Below are 22,977 nucleotides of genomic sequence, written 5' to 3'. Positions count from 1 at the left end.
ATTCACAGGAGGACATACCGAATTTACTCGAATCTAATGCGCACTTTTTCAGCTGAATTTAGTCTCCAAAATCGGGGTGCGCATTAGAATCGATGGCGCTCTAGATTCGTATGCAAACTCGAAAATGCTGCTTATCCTTCTGCTTAGGTTCTGCATGTGCTTCGGCTCTGTTTGGGTTACCTCGTTGCTCATCGTTCCTCAATGTTCCTTACTTCGAGCGCTTCTGTGTTCTTCTAGACATTGTTATTAATACCGCTAAAAACTTCAAAGTGAGTTGTACTTGATCAGAAGATTGAAGACAGAAAGCGAAGGGTATCGTATGAAGCAAGTTTCAAACGAAATCTTGTATTTTATGCTGAAAACCCTGGAAACAGACAGGTTGCAAGAGAATTTAGTGTAGCTTTGCAGCTGCACATCACATTCGTCAGTAAACTTTTTTTTTTTTTTTTTAATTTCAAGCCTTTAAAAATTGGGGTGCGCATTAGATTCCAGTAAATACGGTAGTAGTATATTATTACACGTCGAAATTCAACATGGGCGAGATAAACTTTGTCTGAACCCCCTAAGAAAAACAGAGTTCTTTCGCGTGTCTTAGACACGCAATGCGAGACCCAAAGCTTACTACCATCCCAGACGTATTATTATTATTATTATTATTATTATTATTATTATTATTATTATTATTATTATTATTATTATTATTATTATTATTATTATAGTACATCCAAGGGGGATAGCCCTATTTTACAAATGTATGCTAGTGCTATACAGTATAGCGTCTCGTTTAGGCACAGTGAAAACGTAAACAAAATGCAGGTAACGTATGGGGGGGAGGACGAGCCGTACGATAAAACGAGGGATGCACAAGGTTTTAGTTACAACATTTATGGCGGAGCATTAATTGAAATTATATTTTCCAAAAACAAACAAAACAAAAGAACACAAATTGCATAAGGTTATCATATACACATTTTAACAAACAAGCAATTGTAACGTTGAAATAATTCAATATAACAGTTCAAATTTTGCTACTTATATGATGTTGCTTTCAAGCAGAATTTTTTACGGTCATGAATTTCATTCTCTGTATGACTAACATAATATCACCGTCTTCTGTGGCCGAATTAACAAAACTATTAAACGAGACGCTCTACTGTAGTTGTACACAAAAAGGATACATTGACCGTAACCATAAAGACAAATGGAAAAAAAAGTAGCCAATGTAAACAAAACACAAGCAATCTGTAATTTAGACATTGCGATCCATCCCAGAGGTAGAAGGATGAATTTTATCATTCTTCAAACTCCATTGCTTTATTGGGTTTGAACCCAATAACCTTGAGAAAGACACGTTGGAATTATCTGGATGAGAGTAGGCCTAACACAAGTACTGTACAGTATTTGGGTAAATTCTGCACCACTCTTTTTTTTTTCGCCGAAAGTCTTAGACCGGCAGCATGCTGCATCGGACATTCTGTCTCGGACAGGACGGTTTTGTCTAAGACTGTTCGATGTGACTATGATTAGACGCATTCTTATGAGGCTACAACATACTGCATCGGACATTCTGTCTCGGACAGGACGGTTTTGTCTAAGACTGTTCGATGTGACGATGATTAGATGCATTCTTAGGAGGCTGCAACATTACATCGGACATTCTGTCTCGGACAGGACGGTTTTGTCTAAGACTGTTCGATGTGACGATGATTAAACGCATTCTTATGAGGCTACAATATACTGCATCGGACATTCTGTCTCAGACATGACGGTTTTGTCTAAGACTGTTCGATGTGACGAAGATTAGACGCATTCTTATGAGGCTACAACATACTGCATCGGACATTCTGTCTCGGACAGGACGGTTTTGTCTGAGACTGTTCGATGTGACGATGATTAGACGCATTCTTATGAGGCTACAACATACTGCATCGGACATTCTGTCTCGGACAGGACGATTTTTTCTAAGACTGTTCGATGTGACGATGATTAGACGCATTCTTATGAGGCTACAACATACTGCATCGGACATTCTGTCTCGGACAGGACGGTTTTGTCTAAGACTGTTCGATGTGACGATGATTAAACGCATTCTTATGAGGCTGCAACATACTGCATCGGACATTCTGTCTCGGACAGGACGATTTTTTCTAAGACTGTTCGATGTGACGATGATTAGACGCATTCTTATGAGGCTACAACATACTGCATCGGACATTCTGTCTCGGACAGGACGGTTTTGTCTAAGACTGTTCGATGTGATGATGATTAGACGCATTCTTATGAGGCTGCAACATACTGCATCGGACATTCTGTCTCGGACAGGACGGTTTTGTCTAAGACTGTTCGATGTGACGATGATTAGACGCATTCTTATGAGGCTGCAACATACTGCATCGGACATTCTGTCTCGGACAGGACGGTTTTGTCTCGAACCGTTCGATGTAACGGTGATTACAATCAGACGAATGTCCGATGCAGTAGCCTATGCTACAGTCTCATAAAAATATGTGTAATAACCGTGACATCGAACGGTCCGAGACAAAACCGTTCTGTCTGACATAGAATGTCCGATGCAATCAAACAGGTTTATTTTGAGGAAAAGCTATTGTTAACTGAGTTACGACTGGACCAAGTCAAAATGGCAGCGAGATTCGATTGGATTTAGAGTAATATTATTTGTTAGGAGTTTAACACGGTCTGTGGTGAGAAGCCGTCAACGACGGAGCTATGAATGGGTTGCTGTCTGGAGTTGATCTGTTCAGTGCACAGAGTACGATTATGAAACCCTGTCATGCTCGTATCCAAACACATGCGTCCTCATTAGGTACGCACACAAGAAGGCTTTTCGAATGTGGTGACTACTAAACATTTGCCAAGAGAGATCAGTCTGAAGAACGTGATATAAATTTACATTTGCATCTCGTTGTCTTTCGAAGAATGTCTTCCCTATGTTTTATTAATAACGTACAAGAATTTGACTTTTGCTTGTCCTTAATATCTTTCTACGTAAATACTCAGTGTTTCTTATGCATTGTGATACCACATCACTTTGAATGCTTTAACTTATTACTGCGACGTTGCGTTAGTAAAATGTCAAGATTTTTAGCTTTCTATGCAAGAGATTCGTGGGAAAGTACCGTCGAGTTCAACTTCAATTCATCGAGGGAAATTATAACATAGTTTTGGGGCATATTTTCTAGGATTATCACTAGGCCTGATAATCGTGCGCTTCGTGCGCCTCTGACTGAGTACGTCTCAGAGTTGGGGTGAGTTAACGCAGTGTCTTTCGTTCGTTTGAACTCATGCTTATCATCAAGGTAAGTTAGACCTCAGCATTTAGGTGATTGAAAGTCACTTCTTGACTTCGAAACACAACTATCTGCTAAAGAAAAATTTAAATACGGTACATTATTTTCTTTGTTAAAGAAGAATTGCATTATTTTAAAGACGTTTAATTTTCCGTCTATGGAAAATACACCTAATATGACATTGACAAGTATCAGCATTTTTATTTCACTATGTTAATATGATGGTGTATTACGTTTTTCTTTTACATAATTTTTCATTTCATATATTGTTGCAGTGAATTACAAACTACATTTTCAAATTTTCAAAGTAGAATGATTACCTGTTGCTAGGAAACACAGCCTTACATATAGAAATACTTCGTTCCACTTCTGCAGAAACAATGAGAACATATTTGAAATATTTCACACAAGCATTATCTATCTCAAAATCTGTATCATTATTATAAATTTCCTCATTTGAAATTGTCACAAATTTTACATAGAGCTAAATATCCATAATGTTTATCCAGTATTTTTTTCATCTTATTTGCTACATTTTTTCCTGTTTCGTGTTCCAAACTACTCGTATTCAGTTTCGTCACAATATCATTGACTACATGTTATTTTCTGTCTGTAGAAAATACACCTAATATGACATTGAAAAATATCAGTCTTATTATTTCGCTATGTTTATATGGTAGTTTATTACTTTTTTTTTCAATTCATATATTGTTGCAGTGAATAACAATCCACATTTCCAAATTTTCAAAGGAGAATGATTGCCTGTGGCTAGAAAAAACACCCTTATAGCCAGAGAAACTTCGTTCCACTTCTGCAGAAACAATGAGGACATATTTGAAATATTTTACACAAGACTTATTTATCTCAACATCTATATTATTATCATTATTACAAATTTCCTCATTTGAAATTAAGTCACAAATTTCGCCCTCGGCATCTTGCTATTATTCTTCTTTATAAGACGTTGAATGGAATAATTCTTCTCAGGTTCTCAGCCTGAAGAAGATGGCAGAGCTAGCCGTCGAAAGCTTGGAAGATAATCTCTAACTCACCTGGCTGAGAGTCCGAGAAGAATTATTCCATATCAAACGCCGGGAAAGCCTCAAGTCATACAAGACGTTGAATGTTGCCTGTTACGAATGGCAGTATTCGGTCATAATGTAACCGATCAACTAAAGTTCACTGCTGAACGAAACACACTGAAATCCCCCACCCCAACACAATTACGTACCGGTACCTAAAGTCAGAAGTGTATGAAGCGCAATGTAACGGCATACAATTCTTAGCCCTAGTTATCACTGTATATTTTCATACAAACGCAATTAAAATCCTCAACCACATGTTTCATAGCTTCAGTAATAGTAAAATTTTTACGTTCTTCAGATATAAGGCCTAATATGATAAATACTATTAAAGGTAAAGGTAAAGGTATCCCCGTAACATACCATGAAGGCACTTGGGGGGCATGGAGGTAGAGCCCCATGCTTTCCATGACCTCGGCACTATAGAATGAGGTGGTGTGGTCGGCACCACGCTCTGACCGCCTTTTACCCCCGGGAAAGACCCGGTACTCAATTTTATAGGAGGCTGAGTGAACCTCGGGGCCGGAAAAATACTATTATTATTATTATTATTATTATTATTATTATTATTATTATTATTATTATTATTATTATTATTACCAAATTCCGATTATAACTATGAGATTAAATGCAATTATTTCAATTGCGGTAGTTTGTTCACCAGACGTCAGGATCTTGATTATTTATTTTTTTGTAAAGTCATTAAGGGTGATACTGATTGTGAATCTTTCATAAGCAATATCAGTCTTCGTATTCCTGCTAATGGTTTAAGATTTCATAAATTGTTTTATAATAAGAATCCTAAATCTCTCTCTCCGGTCTGCATATGCATTAAATATGCTAATTTGCATGGATTCAACTTGGATCCATTTAATGTGTAGTATATCTTTGAGTTTTTAACTCACTGATCTAATTTTATAATCATTTGTCCATTTTATTTGTTGCATTTGGTCAATTGATTAATGAAGACTAATCCATTATTTCAATTATCTCATTGTACTAATTTTATAATTATTATTTGATCAATGATTGATGTAGACTATTACATTGTTTGTATTTCATCTCATTGCCATTTTCTATCATTCATTCTCATCATTATGTTTTGTTTTGTTCTGTTTTGTATTGTGCTAAACTGTAATTGGCCTTGTGCTGTTGTTTTTGCACGTTAATATTCTAAATAAATAAATAAAATAAATTATTATTATTATTACTACTACTACTATTATTATTATTATCATTTATTAGTATTATTATTATTACTACTACTAATATTACTACTACTTGCTGGGTAACTTTCGGTGCTGGACCCCGGACTCATTTCACCGGCATTATCCACCTTCATCTCATTCATACGCTAAATAACCTAAGCTGTTGATATAGCGTCGTAAAATAACCTACTAAAATAAATAAAAATTACTACTACTGCTACTACTATTATTAAGATTTCTATAAAATTGTTCTTATTTTTATTGATATAAAAGGTGAGATAGGGTGAGAATATCAGTGGTGACTCGTCTTCCTAAATAAGCCATAAATAACGTAAAAATTCCCATTGTCTAGCATGAGCCAACACTGTCCTCTCCCCTTACGTCTCAGTATATAATTTATGCGAGAGTGTTGTACTACTGTTCTTCACAGTGAAATCGTGAGTGTGATCCGAAAGAGATGCGATCAACAATTATGGCATAATTAATTCGTTGTTAGAGTATTTTTTCTCGAGAAGAAATAATATTAAAAGAATGGAAGTTTTAAATAAAGACAGACGTACGCCATCAATGACAATTTATTTTTTCAGAAAGATAATTAATCTTTAAACGTAAGCTTTCAATGCATCCTGGTATGGGCAACATAAATGGTTGTTTAGTAATGTGGTGAGAATTAAACCTTTCTATTGGCTGTCGAAATAAAGAAAAAGGAACAGTGTGATCTACTGAGGCCTTCAGAGACCTGAAAAGTACTATATTTCCAGTGGAATTTGAGCACATGATTCTTCAGCTGAGCATAATATGTATTGCTTCATTACCCTGAACAGTAAATGAAACAAACTCACAGCATACCTAGCAACTTATTTTGAGAGTACCATTTTATTATCTCTCATTAATAACAATAATAATAATAATAATAATAATAATAATAATAATAATAATAATAATAAAGCAATAATGATGACCATCATAATTAATATATTATCAATAATTAACATTTTGTATGGGAGGTAACCTACTTAAGCTATTTACATCAGGCCTTTCGAACATTTCGGTCACCAGCTACTGGTGTGTGGTGAACAGCTTCAGTCCGACCAAATCTGACCAACAATCATTAAGACTTTATTGCTGCCAAGCTTGTTGTATTAGCCCGTATGTAAAAAATTAGGAAGTTTCTTTGAAATAAAACACAAAATTAATAACATTATGGGTAACATTTTAAGTCAATTGCATACTCCGCACTACTAATAATAATTGTATTACTTTATAGCATAAATTTTCGTTTATCTGCTCAATATTAAAATTTCGGATCATGAATTTACGTATGTATGTATGTATGTATGTATGTATGTATGTATGTATGTATGTATGTATGTATGTACGCACATATATATATGTATTTTTATTTTTTTTATATCAGCATGCTCCATTACATTGGAGTAATACTACATGCTTTACATAAAATATTACAATAATTAGTTACATAATTTATGACATGAGAACAAGATACTTACAATTTTGATTGAGATCTTGAAATTCTTATAGATACAAGTGTTGCCTAATTGTACTTCTTCTATTTTAGGTTACCATCATTGTTAGTATTATTTCTAATTTCAATTATTGTTACATTTTGCCAAATTCTATGGATTTTATAAATTTTCTGAAGCTTTTGAGGTACAGTATGTTGTTGTGAACTGATCAAAAGGTGGAGGCCAGGTTTGGCCTGTGCGTATTATACTAGCTCGTAGAATTCCTCTTTCTTTTCTCAGTGTGGCACATCTTAGTATTGTATGGTTGACTGTCTGTTCTTCTTTTAGTCTGCAAGGGCAGGTTGGTGTTGGAATAATCTTGAATCTGTGAAGGTACGATCTTATGTATGTATGTATGTATGTATGCATGCATGCATGTATGTATGTATGTATGTATGTATGTATGTATTTTTTTTAATATTAGTTGAACGGCATGTCCCATTACAATAAAGGTAATACTGCATGCCTTGCTACCTGTATGTTTACAATATAACACATTATGTCTCGTTTCTGTCATCTCTAGGCGTATGTAGATCTGTTATTCTGTTGTGAAAATTTGAGTCTTTCATTATATCTATTGCCTACGCTTATCTATCCTAGATTAAATTATCCTACGTTTACTCGTCTAAATTTATAACATTGACATAGTTTGTGAATGTATGCGCATGTTCTTGCATTATTTTAAGCTTTGTGAAAGTCCGCTTGCCAGTTTTCCTTAACATTTCCCGCTGGAACGCTAGTCTTTCTTCGTCCAATTTCGGGCACTCGAAAAGGAGGTGGTCGACGGTCTGTTCCTCTGCTCCACACGCACACGACGGGTTGTCCCTCAGCTTGAATCTGTGTATGTATGTATGTATGTATGTATGTATGTATGTATGTATGTATGTATGTATGTATGTATGTATGTATGTATGTATGTGTGTGTGCGTGCGTGCGTGCATGTGAACTTCATTTCCAGGAATGAATATACAACATAGTTTTTGTGAACTGACTGTGATACTCCACCACTGAGTACCACTATATCAGCATCACAATCGATAAAGTTTACAAACCACTGCAGTAGTGAACTGTGGGTGCAGATTATTCTGTTGCCTGACAACGCGATGTGTGTTCAGATATCATGACACAGATATTACCTATGTTGCCACGCAACATATTTTTGTTTACGAAATTTTGAGAGATGTTATTGAGTCCCTACACTTCAAAAACTCCTCTGTGAACTTCTGCGCAAGAGATTTTAAACTAGCTCAGTGACTCTTTTTTTCTTTTTTTCAAATTAATGACGTTATGTTCTTATGTAAATTATTGATAATAGTTTCTGTGATTTTTCAACTTCAGATATTGCCAGTGAATTGCTTCTTCAGACTCAAATTATACCAGACCTTTTTCTTTTAATTGCACTTACGTCATCATTTTAATGCATTAAACGTTCTGCAAACCTGCTACTGAATGAATTTTTTATCGTCGTAATTCATTGATTAAAGTTCACGTTAACACTTTGTTTGTTAAAAACATAAAATTACTTAGTCACACGTTTTTATTTTTAGCGTATTTTGGGATAATCTTTAAGGACAGTCCGCTTGTTTTCAAGTCTTCCCTATGTCATAAGTAGAGCCCGGAAGTTCACGCATTTATTTTGGCTGAAATAGGCACTTAAAATTCAGGAAATAGGCACTTAAAATTCAGGAAATAGGCAGTAAAATGGGCATTTAAAATTAGGAAACTAGACAATTCATTAAAGTATTAATTTAATATATGGTAGTTAATACACTTCTGTATCACATTCCAGTACTTTTACTTTTCTTAGTTACAACAAAAATGTGTTTTCAAGTTCTCAACTGTTGTAGCCAGCCACATATCAGAGAGGAAGTGATTCAGGTATGCTTAAAACATGCCGTTGTGGATAGATTCATATCGGTAACAATAGACATTTCACCATTCAGAACTTCACGAATGTATTTAAACTTTTTCCAATCTCCATTAGCACTCATCACACGTTTACACTTTTCACTAACAGTCAATCCTTTGGCTCCTGGTACTTCCAGTAATGACCTACAGTATGTCCGATAGAAACCATAGATGACAACAGTGTCTCACCTCTTTTCTCCAACTTCGTATTTGCTTCCTCTACACCATAATGTGCTGCTATAAATGCGAGATCTCTGCTAATAATTTCTTGTTAGTACAGGAGTTCTTTCACCTCGCGAAATGAAGCAGCTTCTTCTTCAGATACAACATCGCTCTCGACCGGTTGGTCAGCTTAGGGCTAGCCTTTAGTCATGCCACCATAAATGTATTTGTGTTGAGTGAGATTCTGAGGTAATGGGAAAATATCGTTTAATTTGTCTAGCAGTACTCTATATATAAAATAAAAATTAAATTATTCCTTATACAAATCAAGCTTTCAGGTATAACTTCCTGTAAAGTTGATTTGAATAATTTCGAGGGAAAAATTGTTCCGGTGCCGGGCATCGAATCCGGGACCTTTGGTTAAACGTACCAACGCTCTACCAACTGAGCTACCCGGGAACTCTACCAGACACCGATCCAATTTTTCCCTCTATATCCACAGAACTAAAAGTGGGCTGACAACCGTCAAGCAACCAACATTGAGTGCATATTAACTCTGTGTGACTTAAATTGTGGCTTTCTGTTAACGAACAGTGACGTGCATTATACAAATCAAGCTTTCAGGTATAACTTCCTGTAAAGTTGATTTGAATAATTTCGAGGGAAAAATTGTTCCGGTGCCGGGCATCGAATCCGGGACCTTTGGTTAAACGTACCAACGCTCTACCAACTGAGCTACCCGAGAACTCTACCAGACACCGATCCAATTTTTCCCTCTATATCCACAGAACTAAAAGTGGGCTGACAACCGTCAAGCAACCAACATTGAGTGCACACTACTGTCGATGACACAGTTCATCTGCCCTGAACCTTGGGGAAGTTAGGGGTGTTATTTAGAGGGGTGTGAGGCTAACTTTGGAGCAAGCGGCTGGCTATCGGTACTTTTGGTGTGAATACCCTCTGCTTAATCCCCTTTCTGTTTTTTCCAAAAAAAAAAAAACATTTCTCTCTCTTCATTTGTACTTGGAAGACGAAGATGAACGTTTGCTTAATAGAATTGCTGGAGTAAATATGTATTCAAAGTTAAGACGTAACAATATAACTTTCATGTGTAGTGTACTCCAGAGTAACGTGGCGCGGAATTGGAAAATCAATGTTTTTATAATGCATGCTACATTGTATTTCTAACTTTCTCTCCGTCCACTCCATCCACTACTAGTGCGAAACTACTACCCCAACTCCGCATTCCTTCCAGGGCAGATGAACTGTGTCACTGACAATAACTCTGTGTGACTTAAATTGTGGCTTTCTGTTAACGAACAGTGACGTGTATTATACAAATCAAGCTTTCAGGTATAACTTCCTGTAAAGTTGATTTTAATAATTTCGAGGGAAAAATTGTTCCGGGGCCGGGTAGAGTGTTGGTACGTTTAACCAAAGGTCCCGGGTTCGATGCCCGGCCCCGGAACAATTTTTCCCTCGAAATTATTTAAATAAGTCCTTATTTATACTTTTTATGCATTGGAATTCGTACATTTTTATTTTCTCTGGACTGATTTAATACGAGAGTATCCTGAAAAATAATGTCTCCTATTTTTTTTTGTCGCTGTGAATAAATTAGTGATAGTACATTGCATTCAGTGAACTTTCTGCTTTCAGTGATCCAAGTTTCGTATCTCTGCCAGTAAAGAGCTCTGAGTTATAGTCTGAAACATGGCAGCGTGTAACATCGCCATACAGTCCTGACCTGGCACCATCAGATTGCCATCTGTTCCCAAAACTGAAAGAACACCTGAGAGGACATCTCTTTAATTCTGACGATACAGTACAGACAGAAGTGAGGCTGTGGTTCATTACGAGCACGAACAGACCAAGTCGCACAGTACTGATGTCAACACATTGATCACGATAAACAGCCTTCACTCTCCGATGACTGTCTATCAGGGGCACATTTTCTGTTGTTAAAAACCAGATCACAGCACGCTGCTTCAGACGCACCGACATAGTGCTGATACACGCCGCCATGTTTTAGGCTATAACTAAGAGCTCTCTACTGCAGAGATACGAAACTTGCGTCACTGAAAGCAGAAAGTTCACAGAATACAATACACTATCACTAATGTTTTTAACTATATTCACAGCGAAAAAAAATAGGAGGCATTACTTTTCAGCATACCCTCGTATGTATAAGCAGCAGAAAATATCCATAACAAAGCAAATAAGGCAAAATAAAGCATTAATCCATAAAAAAAGACGAGGGGAACTAAAATAGCCAAAAAAGCAAAATAAAAATTGATCTACCGTTCCCGTATCTTTCACATATTCACCCTGATAAAAAATACAATTTGCCTAACTTCCGGACTGTAGTAGTAACACAGAACATGTACCAAATATTAATTCATATTTAATTTGTTTCTACAAGGGAATATTCGTCAAATAATACTTTTATCGAGTATAGGCCAAGTGGGATTTGTAATGAATAATAACGACGTTATGACATGCTATAGAAGAACAACTTACAAAACTCCGTTGGTCTGCGCATGCGTCAATCTTAAAGAGTGACATAATATACTATTTACTTCCTCCTTCCTAATTGTCAGCCAATAGTAGCGCTTACTGATAGCATTGATGCATCAGATGATTTGTCAATCAGTAGCGACAATGGTTCAGATTATTGGAGAGAAAACTCCGCCTTCAGCACAGTGGTAAGGTTTAGTAACCTCCTACAACGGAGTTTTGCCAGTTTGTTGTTAACCTATAACTATAATATTCTTAATACAATTAAGTGAAACAGCGGAATGCTACAAAATCGTATTGTAGCCTATATTATAAAATATAAATTTCGTAGTTTTTGTAACGATAGATTTGATTGAGCGAGTAATTACAAGAAGTCCTTACTAAAGGTATACTCGTGAGTTGTGACATTCGTCAGTCAGTTAGTCAGTCAGTCAGTCATTTCAAGATTTAGCGCTGTTGTAGAAAAAATAAGTAAAAACTGAGGAAATCCAATGTGACAGTTGAGAAATGTACAGTAAACATTACTACTTGCTTGTCTGCTTCATCGGTTAAATTAGAGCTTTCACAACAACCGTTATCACATTATTTATAGTGATTCGGCAAGAAAGCAGCTAAAAATGAATTTTACTCTTGCAGGGTTTCTTAAAAGCTTTGTCTTGTTCTGCATTTAAGAACTGAAGACATTGATTCGTTTCGTCTTTACTTCTGCGAAAACTTCAACAGCTTGAACTAACACTAGGTTTTCACAATTAGCAGACTCATATTATGATCTCACCGTACTCAGAAATATCGTTTATGACAGAGCAGAGCAAACACAAAACGAAGGACAGTTTGTGTTAAATAGACTCGAACTTTCTTCCGCTGGAATTATGGTCATACTAGTGGCTTGTGCAGCAAATGCTGCAAACTAAGTTCATTAGAAGTTCAAACATAAATACTTTTTTCAGATTTATTTTCAACGAAGAATACCAGACATTTTGAAAGTTATTTGCTTCCATAGTAATGAAACATACTTCCTCTGAATGATATTTTTTATGTCAAATATGTTTTCTTTAACCTATCCATCTTAAGTTCTTGAGCTTCAATGCGAAAACGCAAGTAAAAATGTCAGGACGATCACTGTATTTTTCATGTGAGAGTAAAGCAGTAGCTATTTCAGATCATTGCGGGTTGTAGGCAAGAGTTAGGAAAATATCAGATTGTCCATGCTTTTCAACAACAGACATAGCATCTTGGTATAGTTGTGCATGTTTCGTGAACTACCTTAAAATGCAGAGGACAGAATCACATTTTCCTGCTAAGAGATCTTGCTGATGTGATCGGGAGACTACAAAATCTTGTAGGCTTTTTATTTTATTAGTAAGTAATATCTTTCGGTCTTCATTAGGAATTGTCATTTTTACGTTTCCTCCAGACAATACTGATCTACTAAATATTGCTGGATTAGCTTGTGTGACCAATGAATGTGTGTTAGTATATGTTGAATCATGTTATTATTATTATTATTATTATTATTATTATTATTATTATTATTATTATTATTATTGTGTACTGTATTGGTATATTTCTAATATTCTTTGTACCGCTGTTTTTCTCTTGGTTGAGTGTTGGAAAATGTCCTATGGCCTTAACTCTGACAGGTTAAATAATTCATTTATTGTTATTATTATTATTATTATTATTATTATTATTATTATTATTATTATTATTATTATTATTATTATTATGTACTATATTTAGTATATTTCTAATATTCTTTGTATCGCTGTTTTTCTCTTGGTTGAGTGTTGGAAAATGTCCTATGGCCTTAACTCTGACAAGTTAAATAATCCATTTATTGTTGTTGTTATTATTATTATTATTATTATTATTATTATTATTATTATTATTATTATTATTATTATTATTATTGTGTACTATATTTGGTATATTTGTAATATTCTTTGTATCGCAGTTTTTCTCCTGGTTGAGTGTTGGAAAATGTCCTATGGCCTTAACTCCGACAGGGTAAATAATCCAATTTATTATTATTATTATTATTATTATTATTATTATTATTAGGCTATTATTATGGACGAATGAAAGGACGCTATTAAGATGACTGCCAATGTATGTCCAGTACGTGCTCTACCAGGTATGTCTCAGAATGGAACCCACTGCTGACATTGTCGGAGTGAGAAAGAAACACTTGCTCACATTCTGGGAGCCTGTCCTCATGGAGAACTACTGAGGAATAGTCGTCACCACAAGATTCGATCCCTCCTAGCATCGGCCCTACGAGGAAAAAACTACCAAGTAGAAGAGGAGGTCCATGATTTGTCCACAAATGGGTCTTCAAGGCGCATTGACATCATCGCTATCCCGACAAGATCAACAAGCGGATTCATAATTGATCCAACTGTAAGAATGGAAATGTACGAAAATCAACCTGCTCAGGTACATCAGGAAAAATGCGTCATATACGACCCCACTATACCATATTATAAGGAAAAATATCATCTAACGTCGATCGAAGTTATTGGATTACTGATTGGGGCTAGAGGAACCATCACAAAAAGATTCGCGCATTTTTGTAAGCAGTTTGGTCTAGGACAAACTCTCGTCACTGAAGTATCTATGTGTGCAGTGAAGGGATCTATAAAAATCCTAAGAAACCATCTCTACAGTTATATAGATTGAGTTCTTTGCTATGGCGATCTGCTCACTTAAGTTGGGTCTTGCAACCAGTGCTAAATAGACGACTGTGATCATTCAATAGCTAATAGATACTAGGAAATTTTATGTTTCTTCTGGAATTAATGATATTTTGTTTAGTCTTTTCCGATTATTATTTCTAATTGTGCTATTTCTTATTCTTTTTCTTCTTCATTGTTTTATTTTTTTTCAATATAACAACAATTTTATGGTAAGCTTTGTCTTCTAGGCAGCCTTCACTTGGAGGAAGCTGAATAAAATTTATTCGAAATAAAAATACTATATTTGTAATATTCTTTTTATCGCTGTTTTTCTTTTGGTTGAGTGTTGGAAAATGTCCTATGGCCTTAACTCTGCCAGGTTAAATAAACCATTTATTATTATTATTATTATTATTATTATTATTATTATTATCATTCATTCTCATCATCATTTGTTGTTTTGTTTTGTTTTGTATATTGTGCTAAACTGTAATTGGCCTTGTGCTGTTGTTTGTGCACGTTAATATTCTAAATAAATAAATAAATAAAATAAATAAATAAATTATTATTATTGTGTACTACATTTGGTATATTTGTAATATTCTTTGTATCGCAGTTTTTCTCCTAGTTGAGTGTTGGAAAATGTCCAATGGCCTTAACTCTGGCAGTTTAAAAAACCATTTATTATTATTATTATTATTATTATTATTATTATTATTATTATTATTATTATTACATTCAAATGTATTACTTCATATTTTATGTTTATAGCAGAGCACTTTCTTCAATTAGAATGATTAATTTTGACATTAGCTGAATTAAGCTGAATTATTTCAGTGCAGAGAATAAGACTTTTTTTCATTTAGCTGCAAATAATTTGGAAATAGGCCTGGTATTGTATAGGTTTATGGTAAATTTCCGTCGAACATCTTCATATGTTTTACCATGTCTCGAAGTTACAATAATTGTATTCGAATTCAATTAGTTAGAGAAGTCGCTCACCTCGTAACAGGTCCCTGAGGGCGGCCAGCGCTTCTCTGGCGATCTGAGGCGTCTCCCGCAACTCCTTGCGGGCCCGCTCCTCGAACTCGTGACCCAGCTCCTCCTGCTCGAACTTGAGCAGGTACTCTCCCATCGCGATACTCGGCGGAGGAAGCTTGTCCACTGCCATCCTTCTTCGACGACCACAGACACACTGCTAGGCTACTGTTGCCAGTCAACGCACTCGGCCGGCGCGCTCCACACCTTCACCTTACACAGTGTGTGGTGCCGTGACGTGACGTCACCGGAGAATGGAACGTGGTCCGTGTTACCTCACGGCTTACATGACCGCGAACTGCTTGCCACAAGACATTGCCATGTGGACGTGTACATGACTGGAGTCTGGCGATATACCAAATTATAGAACAAAACAAACTTTTCTACTCCAATCGATATAGTTGTAGGGGAGTAGTGGGTACAGTGAGACACAAAATATTAAGACATATATGCAAGTGATAATTCAAGTATTTTTTAAATCAAGTGCAATAGAAATAGACATTAAAACATGGAGTATAATAATACATAAACAGAAATGTTAATAGATAAAGGACATAATATACAATGCGTGTTTGTCAAAAAAATGCAAATGTCTCACTGTTGCCATTCAGGAGGGTACAATCCTCAAGAGAGGAAATTCTCTTTAAAATATGTGACTGGTTCTCAGTCAATAAATTAGTATTAAATTGTAACAAAACTAACATAATTCAATTTAAGTCCTGTCCAAATTCAACATCGCAAATTTCTAGCACAATAATTAATAATAGATCTCTATTAGAAACAACAACAACCAAATTTCTTGGCTTAAAAATCGATAATGTGTTAAATTGGAAAAATCATATTAAAGAAATTACCCCCAAACTAAATTCAGCTTGTTTTGCTATTAGATCTATGTAAAAGATAGTAAATATCAATACCTTAAAAACAATATACTTTGCATACTTCCACTCGGTAATGAGTTTTGGAATAATATTCTGGGGAAATTCCACAGATAGTAACAATATATTTCTATTACAAAAAAGAGTAATTAGAACAATAATAGGTGCCAAATCTAGGGAATCGTGTAGGGCTATTTTCAAAAAACTACAAATAATGCCCATGGCTTGTCAGTATATATTTTCATTAATAATCTTCCTCGTATGTAATCGTGAAAACTTTGTAACTAATTCAACAGTTCATAGCATAAATACACGTCAAAAAATGACTTTCATATTCCATCGGCAAGTCTATCGTGCTATCAAAAAGGAGTGCGTTATATGGCAGTAAAAATTTTTAATAGCCTCCCTATTGATATAAAAAATGAAACTCAAAACATAAAATTATTTAGGGCCAAATTAAAGAAGTACCTAATTTCTCACGCCTTCTATTCTGTAGGTGAATTCATGATATTCAGTAACACTTCATGAAATTGATACTAAAACTTTATGTTGTACTAGTAGACTATATTGTAATTCTCGTCTATATATATTTCATCTAGACTGTGACTATAAATTAAGATTTTATAATAGTATTAAGTTTTTTGACTTGTTCCATATTCTAGCTGTAAGCATGTATGAATACCATAGAATGTTAATAAATACAATACAATACAATACAGTGAGACACCACAGTGTCTATTAACGGACATTGAAATGATTACATTTATTTCAAAAGAAAACAAAAACTTGCTGTCTCTTTATCTTGACATGTTCTGTAGGCTTATTCAGAATCATTTTGATGTCTGACTTCGAAACCATTGAAACATCTGGAACATTTGGAAAAGTGAATTTTCCATGACATTTCAAACTTTTGCGAAAAAATGTAAGGAATTTTTGTTGATAACAAAGCTTATAATTATAAGAATTTAATGTAATTATTTATTATTTTTTAACATTTTCTTAAATTTTGTGAATAACTTTTTATTTATGAAACTATTAAAATGTAATGTGTATATTATTTTAAGCTACAGTTCCTAAACTGGTTACTAGTATGTCCATTTTTAATGTTAGTTACTGGTAAATGTAATATAATTACAGTTTGTTTTTGCAAATCATTGGTACATGGGGACAGTGAGATGTCTCAGTGTACCCTTCAATGGCATATCTCACTGTTCCCTTTACGCATAGTTCATTTAAAAATGACGCCATCACTTCAAAATTAAAACAAGAAAGACGAAACTTTGCCAAACATAATCTCAAATACCATAGTATTAGGTAACAAAACATTCATATTTGTATCTCATTTGTATATCCAATATAACCTTCATTAAACACAAGCCAAAATTTTACTTCTAGAGTGAAAAATTACGAATTATTTTTTCATAACTCACCTTTATAACCAGAATCAAATCGAGAATGAAAATACTGTTAGTTTACTCATGCAACATACAACTCCACTGTTACCAACATCTCAACATCAAAATTTACCATCTAATAAAAAATATCTCACTGTTCTCCCTGTCTTACTGTACCAACTTCTCCCCTACTTAGCGGTGTATTTCAGCCCTGGTGGGCCCTGGTGACGCAAGGGTACTATTTTTCGAGGCTGGGCGGTGCCAGGGCACTTTTACGATTTCCATATTATCGTCAAACTTTTCATTTTTAAAAAGTATTTTTAATTTATTATATTGACGACATTTTAAAGAAAAGGAATAATTTATTAGATCCAGGAATTAAATTATCAGCTGATATTTATATCAATGAGGAGCTTGGTATCAAAGTTGGACAACTTCACTTTTGCTTTATTTACAGGAGAGGCGAAAAACTAGATCCATGGAAACCAATGTCACCGTTATTCGTACATTTATTTTTAAACATTCTCATGGGTCATAGAAATATTTTTTTCAGTCTCAAAAAGTGATTAAAATTAATATTCAGGTCGAAATTTAACGGATACAACCCCAACATAATAGACAACATAATACGTAAGACAAAACAAAACCACAAAAAACAGGAGAATACAACACAAACACAAGAACACAAAAAATACATCACACTAACATACGAAAACAAAAACACACATAAAATTGCAACCTCATTCAAGAAATTAAACTACAACATCGCATACAGAACAAATAACACTCTACAAAAACATCTCAACACACAAACAACACAAACAAATAAATACAACCAAACAGGCATATACAAACTCATATGTAACACCTGCAACAACTTCTACATAGGACAGACAGGCAGATCATTTCGAACACGTTACAAAGAACACATCATAGCCATAACAAAATTACAAAACACCTCCACATAAGCAGAACACATCATAAATGCCAACCACACCTACAGAGACATCAACACAGACATGGAAATACTACACATCCAACCAAAAAGCCAGAAACTCAACACACTAGAACAATATGAAATATACAGACACACGAAAACACACCCCAACGATATTCTCAACACACAACTCAATTTCAAAACACATACACTCTTTGACTCTACACTACGAACGCACCCACACAGGAAACAAGAGGCGCCAAGACCAACAACGACCAGTTCCGAAGATGACCGAAAATAGGTCGAAACATGTTAACAAGGTACGTTAAAATTTAACACAAGAAAGTTCATATCATACATATTCCGAAGTGATACAGTGTTAAAAGTTGTGTAATCAAGATGTATATATCGAAATTTAAGTTTAAAAAGTGGAGTTGTCCATCTCTGAAACTAAGTCATTGAGTTGTCTGTTTCTGAAGCCAAATGAAGCCATATTTAAAGTGAAATTGTCTACTTTTGAATCTAAGTCTCTTCTAACTCGGCTTCAAAGCAAATTTACGTAAAACAGTACCTATTCATCCACAAACCGATTATATAAATAATCAGCCATGTTGGATTCTCGATGCGTAATGGGAAAAGGTGGTACGAATGTGGGCTTCTCATTGGCTGCTGAAGGAACTGTCCTAATTTGAAAGCAAGCCACAGTGGAGTTGTCTACATTTTGATTATAAAGCGCACAATTAAGTGCTATTTTCGCTCTGTTCTGTCCGTTTTTGAACCTAAACAGTTCCAGAATCGCATTCAGCACACAAAATTCTATGAGAAACAATCAATATCTCGAAATCGCAAAAAATGGAGTTGTCTAACTTTGATACTATGCTCCTCAAATGCTCTTTATATAAATCCTATAATTTTAAAATTTCAATTAAGAAAACTAAGCTAATCGCCTTTAAAGGAAAAGACGCGGTTAGATTCAAGATTGTAATAGAAAATGAAATTTTGAAACAAGTGTCTCATTTTAGATAAGTTTATCTTGGCTGTGAAATAAGTTTTAAAAATGACAGTGGTATTGAATATAAATTTGGTAAATTTCCAGCAAAATGTGGGATCATAAAACGAAATTTTAGAAATTAAATTAGGAAGGAGACTAAAATGAAATATGATAAGGTGATGGCATTAACCACATTGTTTTATGGCAGAGAAATCTGGGTGCCAACTGAAAGACAAATAACTAAAATTCAATCAGCAGAAATGAGATTTCTAAGAAGTATTAAAGGCTGTACAGGATTGGATAGAATAAGGAATAATGAAATAAGAGAAGAATTGAACATTGAATCAGTAGGTGATAAAATAATGGAGAATAGACGAAAATGGACTGAATATTTATTAAGAATAGAAGACAATAGCCTTAAACTATATGCAAGGGGAAGAAGAGATCGAGGACGACCCAGGAAGCGCTTGAGACAACTGTCAAACCGAAACGGGCAAGTTGCCTAATCCTTGAAAAGAAGATAAAGTCATGTTCTATTCATGTTTAAACAATTTCGTAGTGAGATCTACTCCGCAGATCTAACACTCTCAGGTCTGCCAAGTGTCGGTTTTTAAAGCTGACATCAGCGTTTTCTAAGGTTCGTCAACGCGTCAGCAAGCGGTACCCGTTTGTGCCAGTATCATTTGGTTTATTTCAATTTTCGATTTAAACTTTTATAGAGACTTCAAAACACATTTAACTATCTCATGACAGAAGTTCATTTACTCTCCTGCCACGATGTAGTCCCTGTGTTCAATTATTTCAATTTGACTCTGCAGAAAGAGTCGCTATGCATACAATTTCTAAAAGATGCGATGTCTGATTTGCTGCATAATTTCTTTTGTCGGTTTGTACAGGGACATCATTTTATTTTTACTAACATTTTTAATAATCTGGCTATATCTTTAGAAGACCGGAAACACAGTTTCCTACCCCCTTCCACGACTGTAGTTCGATGATACTAGAGTGAAACACAAACAAATCTCTTTACTAGGTATAGGAGGGAAGAAAAGTAGTTCATCCATTTACGTAAACTAGGAAATATCGCGATTTTGAGTTCGATAATTTCCATTATGTTTTTGTTTAATCAAAATACAGTACTGTATTAATAATAAGTGTTTTTACTCACGAACTGAGTTATCCATGCGGACGTATTCATTATGCAGTGTATATTATACTGTCTACAGCACATAGAGAATGAAGTTAAATTGAAAAATAATCATAATATGGATATTTAAACACATTTTTGAAAATGGTGGCCGCTCATTTCGATACAGACTTCAGTTCTTTTGTGCATATTATCGCACTATAGACTATTACACCTAATTCCAATTACCAGTTACGTCCTTCATACTAGTAACTCATGTTGAAATAATTCTGTACTACTCTATAAAAGAGTACCTTACGTACTGTAAATTCAATCTTCACTTCTGCCCGACCCGCACAGATAAAATTACTCAGACATGCTATCTACTGTCCGTCCAAGTGGTTATGTCGCAGGATCGTAGAAAGGGGGGAAATCACATGACAGTTAATTACTTAACGAGGCCCTTTTATTTAAGTTATTTTAAACAGTTGTGTAATATCACATAAACGTCCAATTCCTAACAGAAATTAATGTTTTCAGAAAAGAGCTAAGACAGCCCAGCTTTTACATGGGGAAATCGGGATGCGACGTAGGCAAACGGACAGTACCTGTGCGAAAATATGATTAAATATTGAAAGCTCTTTCGTCAATAGAAAATGCGAACATATTTCTAGAACGTACTGTACTCACTAACTCAGTACTGCTTACTATATTCGGCCTTGGTTCTGTGTGTAGAGAACAGTTGGAACTTCATTAGTAGGAGGGTGGGAGTGAAGTACATTCAAAAACTCAGGTACAATAAAAATTGAAGTAAAAATAAAATGATGTCCCTGTATAAGCTAATACATTGTCTGGTCCTAATCTTACAATATGAATTGAGCTAATCAACTAGAAAATTCAGAGCAGTTTATTGGTTTGACGTGCAAAGAACTTCTCTGAAAGCAAATGCAGTGCGCCATAGGAGGCTAGTCTACACTACACCCTCGATGAGATTATTATGGAGATTTTTTGGGATGCCACAGAGGAACCGGAGCTTCCCGGAGAAACCCCTGTGTTACTTGGACTGCAGGTTTGCCCAACACAAGTTATAAATTGGGGGTACACCAGGATCGAACCTGGGTCCACAGGATTATAATTCCAGCACTCTATCCGCGAGACCACCGTGGCGGCTGTATGAAGTATTTTATACCATAATATCACAGCCTAGTATACATATACAGTCACGAAGCTCAATACGTAGTAAATATGCATCCATAGATAGTTGCTAACCACTAGAATCGCTACTTTCGCATTACAGACAATGCGAAATAGTACCTGCACAGTCTATTGTTCCTAGTACCCTCATAAACTCAAGCTTCGTGACTGTGATAAGTGATAATATTATAACACACTTTTCCGTTTACCAAAATAAAACAAATGTAGCCTTTAAAGGAACTGCACAATCTTGTTTCCTTGGAAACAACTCTGTATAAAATCAAGTAGCTTTGACCGACTGAAATGGACTAAAAATGATTATAAATATATTTTCTTCATTTTTTAAATAATTTTCGATGAATAAGAAACGTAGATAAAATGTTGCAGTCAAGACGTTACAAAATGAGCTTCAGTAACTCGCAGGTGCATAGGTCCACCGCTGTGGAGTAATGGTCAGCACATCTGGCTATGAAACGAGCGGGATCGGGATCAAATACTGGTTGGCCTTGCTGGTTGGGACAAGTTACTTGGTTGGGGCTTTTCCGGGGTTTTCCCCTTAACCAATTGAAGCAGAATAAAATTGTTGGGTAATTTTCGGCGTTGGATCTCGAACTCATTTCGGCATCATTAATTCACATATCATCATCATCATCATCATCATCATCATCATCATCATCATCATCACCATCACCATCACCATCATAATCATCATCCATAGGTACAACAGCCGAAGTTAAGTTCACAGTGTGGCGTGGTGTACTTGTACAAGGGCGCGGCCGTTCGGCTACCAAATCATCACAAGAGTAGGGGTGGTAAGCACAATAAGCCTTAGGCTGCAGTGTAAGCCTTCGGGTCCCTCCTCCGTACAAGAGAAAAAAAACTCATGGGTGTTAGAACACTCCCTCGGGTCGTATTTTAACTTGACCCTCTCCTTACTAAAGCTCCACTTTTGTAACTAGTTGTCTAAATAACTATTGTTACGAAATAGGTGATGAAACTAAAGTTTTTGATGATGATGATGATGATGATGATG

General features: G+C 35.2%; 1 protein-coding gene across 1 annotated transcript in view; it reads right to left on the bottom strand.

Annotated features, from left to right (window-relative positions):
• Positions 1-15,620, bottom strand: part of LOC138710917 (alpha-tocopherol transfer protein-like) — a 115,608-nt gene extending 99,988 nt beyond the window's left edge. Inside the window, exon 1 of the mRNA XM_069842110.1 lies at positions 15,389-15,620. Within this exon, the coding sequence (XP_069698211.1) occupies positions 15,389-15,557 (169 nt within the window). The 5' untranslated portion in view covers positions 15,558-15,620. The remainder of the gene's footprint in view (positions 1-15,388) is intronic.
• Positions 15,621-22,977: the final 7,357 nt, after the last annotated feature.

The sequence above is a fragment of the Periplaneta americana genome, chromosome 12 (genome assembly GCF_040183065.1).
Source record: "Periplaneta americana isolate PAMFEO1 chromosome 12, P.americana_PAMFEO1_priV1, whole genome shotgun sequence".
Classification (NCBI taxonomy): domain Eukaryota; kingdom Metazoa; phylum Arthropoda; class Insecta; order Blattodea; family Blattidae; genus Periplaneta; species Periplaneta americana.
This window is presented reverse-complemented; position numbering and strand designations above follow the sequence as displayed.